Source organism: Dendropsophus ebraccatus, chromosome 3 (assembly GCF_027789765.1).
Source record: "Dendropsophus ebraccatus isolate aDenEbr1 chromosome 3, aDenEbr1.pat, whole genome shotgun sequence".
NCBI classification, from domain to species: domain Eukaryota; kingdom Metazoa; phylum Chordata; class Amphibia; order Anura; family Hylidae; genus Dendropsophus; species Dendropsophus ebraccatus.
This window is the reverse complement of record NC_091456.1, coordinates 189,353,248-189,357,862: the sequence shown is the minus strand read 5'-3', so window position 1 is coordinate 189,357,862 and position 4,615 is coordinate 189,353,248. Positions and strand designations below refer to the sequence as shown.

Genomic DNA, 4,615 nt, shown 5'->3' with positions numbered 1-4,615 from the left:
TAACCAGCCAATGATGGCAATCGTCGGCACAGGGGGTGTAAATGAGGCACAAAGATGGTCTGATATCTATTAGAGCAGCCATCTTTTACCCGATCCCGCAGGTGTAAATGTACGCCCATGTGCATTAAGGCACGGGCTCAGGGGTGTACATTGACGCCTGTGTTAGTTAAGGGGTTAATACCACGCCACTATCAGTCTAGATAGATATTGATAGACCTACTTAGTAGCTGCAGTTACTTGTGACTAGCCCGTAGAGCGTACTTGACGTGGATCATTCTAGATGCTGCTGAGTGCTGACTGTGGTGACGTGTATTTTAATTCAGCAAATAACATGTGATACTTGGAATAAGCAGAAGTTAATACCTATTTTTTTTTTTAGGTGTGATCTTCATATAGTAAATGCCCCCTCTTTGTGCATCCTCTATAGCAGACTGCATGTAGGGGTCAACCTACTATAAGGGGACTGCACAGTGGAGGCTAGTACTATATTGGAGCTGCACAAAGGGGCCAATTTACTATTAGGGGCATGCACAGAGATGTCTATTACAACATAAGGGCTGCATAAGGGACCCAATACTATGTGAGGGCTAAACAGAGGGGCCTAATACTGTAGGACAGGCCTAGTACAAATATAATAGAGGCATAATACAATATGGGGGCTTGACCACTAACTATATAAGGGCACATAGAGACCAATACACAGGTTACGTTTATAACTTTTTGTCTGGGAGTCGTGACTGGGAGAAATCCTCATGGTACCCGGGCCTGAGAAGAAGAGATAAAGTGAGAGACTCTGACCAGAGAAGACGCCCCCTGTGGTTAGCTCAAAGACTTCCACGTGAGTTACTCAGAACTATTTGTAATTCCAGTCATGGCCGTGACCATACAATCTATAGCCATGCTGGAATCACATCATATTCTTATAACTTGTTACCGTACCGGCCACTGGGCCTGTGTGCTCTGAAACGCTAGGGCCGATTTTCAGTCCTAGTCCGGCCCGGATGGAAGAAATAGGTTATCATAACTAGATACAGATGTGACATATACATAGATATAATAGACTCTTTAAATTATATTAAAACAAAGCAGCAGCTGCAAAACAAAGAGGTAGAGATTATCAAGCAAATAAACAATACATTACATAATATCAATGGAGAACTATCGAAGGTAATGGGGACCATATAAACATATCATTAGGACAAAGAAGTGAGGATTCCATACTAACTATACATAACTATAACACATTACAGGAAGGACAAGTAACAAGCTGCCAGTGTCCGGGGAGGACTACAACCATTATTACTACTACAGATGTGACACTACTGCCCTGTAGTTACTGCCTCCTCCCTACTCCCCTTCCTGTGGATGATACAACATCGGCCGTTCTCCAATCCTCAGGACCTTTCTATCTGTAGCTGATTACCAGATAATGCTGTGTGTATGGTGTATTGTACATTATATATTAGGGGTATACCCGGGGAAGAGACGCCCGTCTGGTACTCTACATTTCTACACCTTGTTGTAGTTCGGGTTAGTAGTCGCCCTCACTGGGGTTTTACAATGACAAATATACAGGAACTTATCTATTGATTAGTAAAACCTTCAGGTTTGGAATAAAATTGACATAATTCAGATCCAGTCCATGATTTTCCTCAGTAGATTGGAGATTCTGAGACAATTTTATCCGACTCATCATCAGGTTGTAATATATTAACATCAGGTTGTAATATATTAATACCAATGTATGGAAAGATAGTAAACCCCTCATAAAGCGGCTAAAACCCAATCCACACCCTACACCACACGTCTCCCCTTCATATACTTCCAAACCTCCTCCTATCCCACAAATAACCAGTGCGCCTCCCATCCAGGATCATCCAGAAACCTCTCTCCACTGAATCCTCTATTACTATTAACTTTTGCTAAACTTTTCTACAAATTCTGACACAATCCTCTTCCCCATCCCTGTCTGCAATGTATTATGTGACTAGTATATAGTGTGCTGGGATGTTAGTGCAGCATGTAGGATGATGTATAGTTTCACAACCAACATCTTAGTGGTTGAAAAAGTAACTTTAAACTATGCAGCAAAGTATGTTAGATATTCCCCCATATTAATACCAGGTAAAGGCTTTCCCTTTGTTGCCCAAGATCTGTATCTAAATACCCTTGACCAGGATAATACTACTTCCTGGAACCCCGGACACTTACAGGGAACAAAGGAGATGGTAAAAACAAATATCAGATAGATGGAGAATTTTATTATTAAGACTCATTCCAATAAATTATTTACTTACCTGATTCATGGAGATGAAGCCGCCATCAGTTTCCATAAAGATGCTCGGAAAAATGGTTTCCCTTCATCCAATTTCCACTTCTGCCCCGAGATAGACCGATACTTCGTCATCTATGAACATTAATGGAGATTGAGTGATGTCCGTCCCATGGTCTGGATGCTCCTCACCATGACAACTGCCAGAGGTCAAATGCCAAGACTCCACACCAAGGACTGATGTGGTAGAGACGTTGCTGTTATGGACGTCTGCTGGACCAGATTCCTCAGCTGAATCGTTGTCCATTGAATCTGCTCCTTCAATTTCTGAGAACTCCTCCTTCCAGCATTCATCCTGAAACACCAACACCTCAGTGCATTTGCTCCTTTTCTTACAGTCTATGGCTAAGAGACCGCTCAACATTCTTAGTACGCCAGGTGGAAGTCCCCTCCATGGTGACAGTGGGTCCATTCTTCCACTGTTCTGCCACTCAACAAAATTACAGAATTCTTCATCAGTGGGATCTGCTGACTGCCACGGAGCGTCGCCGGTCAGCAAGTTGTATAGAAGAACCCCAAATGACCAGACGTCCAGAGACGAGTTGATGACTAACGGACTGTGGTCGGAAACTTGGCTCATCTCTGGCGCCATAAATGAGGTGGTGCCTGAACTTTTGATAGTTGTTAATCCCTTGACCTGCGAAAGTCCAAAGTCTGTAATTTTGATAAGGTGGCAGTCCTTATGGAACACCAGGATGTTCTCTGGTTTTATGTCTAGATGAACCAGCTCCTTACTCTCCATGAAGTCCAGGGCACTGGCGATCTGAACCGCGCATCTCTTTACGATGTCTTCTGGGAGTCCTTCCTAAAATAAACATTGAGAAGGAAATTAAGTCACCACAATGGAAATAATACTACAGTCAGGAAGGAAATTTGGGGCTTGAGGTTATTCAGTGATTTCTACTTACATTAGGTGGAATCATTTCAAAAAGATCTCCGTGTGGTGCCAGCTCCTGGGTGTATCCGAAATAATCTCCGGTCTTGAATCCAACGCCACTTATGCAAATAATATTGGGATGGGATGACAGGAAGAAGCATGTACTAACCTCCTTAAGGAAGGAGAACTTTGTAGTCTTCCTCCTATGCAGGAGCTTCATGGCCAATTCTTGACCTGTTAATAAAAAGAACACAATGAATTGTACATACATCATATAGGTCACATATAGGTCTCTTTCTTACCTGCCCTCCTGAAATGATTCCATTATATATCATTAAATAATGTATCATGTCCTGTGAACCATTTGATACATTTGCCCCATTTCTACCATTTGTGCACAATCTTAATCCAATACATGGTAAGCACGATAAGGAAGATTTAGTAAATGTATCTAAACCATGGAGATTATTTCACACCATTATGTTGAGGTTTCTCTATAGCTATAATGATTGATCATTCACCACACTGACCTGTCTTCTTCTCCTTCACCATAAGAACATATCCATAGCCGCCGTGTCCAATTTCCCGGATTATTTGATATGTCTTCTGTAGATCTATCTTCTGCAGGTTCTGGGAGGCCACAGAGACCAGACCCTCCATGATGGACTGTACATTACCAGAAGCCATTGCGTCCTGTACAATGTATAGAAAATGTTATCATTGTCATTATGTTTTCCATTAATCTGACCTACACAAACCCAAGGCCCACATATACATGAAATCTCTAGCAATAATTAAAATAAAAATAAAACACATAAGCATCTTATAAGTGATTTGTCCCTATAGTAACATTAGCCCAACATAATATAGGAGAAACAAACAAAATAATATATAGCCGGTGATGAAAAGTAAAACAAAATTATTTTATAACCGTAAATAATTTTAAAGTAAATAAGAGAAGACATTATATTAGAAATTACCTTGGAGAAATCGATGGGAATATAGGAACAAAAGAAAAATCCTTCACCAATAGCGAAGTATCAGGTAGGTAGAAGTCGTCTCTGGAAGCAGAGGAGGTGACTGACCCGAGGAGGTGGGGACAGGTTTATATGGGGAGGGAGATGAAGAACAAGGGGCAATGAGCTCTCTGATTGGCTGAGAGACAATGGGCAAGTTTAATGTGTATTGAGAGAATTTACATTTCAATAGTGTTCTACAGGCTGAAGTCCAAGGAGATGTAAAGTGTGGGGGCTGAACCCTAGACAACCCCTTCCTTATAAATATATTATAGGAGGATTTAGGCTATGCTTTTATATTTAAAAAAAAAAATATATCGCTTTTATCAGTATAATAACCAATATATTACATACTACTCCTGGGACGGCCATGGGGTCGACATTCACCCC

General features: G+C 41.3%; 1 protein-coding gene across 1 annotated transcript; it reads right to left on the bottom strand.

Annotated features, from left to right (window-relative positions):
- Window positions 1-2,360: 2,360 nt before the first annotated feature.
- LOC138786609 (serine/threonine-protein kinase SBK1-like) lies at window positions 2,361-3,896 on the bottom strand. Its single transcript, XM_069963590.1, has 3 exons — window positions 3,740-3,896; window positions 3,241-3,443; window positions 2,361-3,137 (listed from the first exon to the last, which is right to left on the bottom strand). Exons 1-3 carry the CDS (start codon window positions 3,894-3,896, stop codon window positions 2,361-2,363), a joined length of 1,137 nt encoding a protein of 378 aa, XP_069819691.1.
- Window positions 3,897-4,615: the final 719 nt, after the last annotated feature.

Bases quoted from the DNA above. Each gene is read 5' to 3' on its own strand.
- LOC138786609 (XM_069963590.1), bottom strand. From the start codon at position 3,896: ATGGCTTCTGGTAATGTACAGTCCATCATGGAGGGTCTGGTCTCTGTG. The intron at 3,444-3,739 runs GTCAGTGTGGTG...TTTTATTAACAG, and splicing joins GGTGAAGGAGAAGAAGACAG to GTCAAGAATTGGCCATGAAG. The intron at 3,138-3,240 runs GTAAGTAGAAAT...TGTTTATTTTAG, and splicing joins TTGAAATGATTCCACCTAAT to GAAGGACTCCCAGAAGACAT.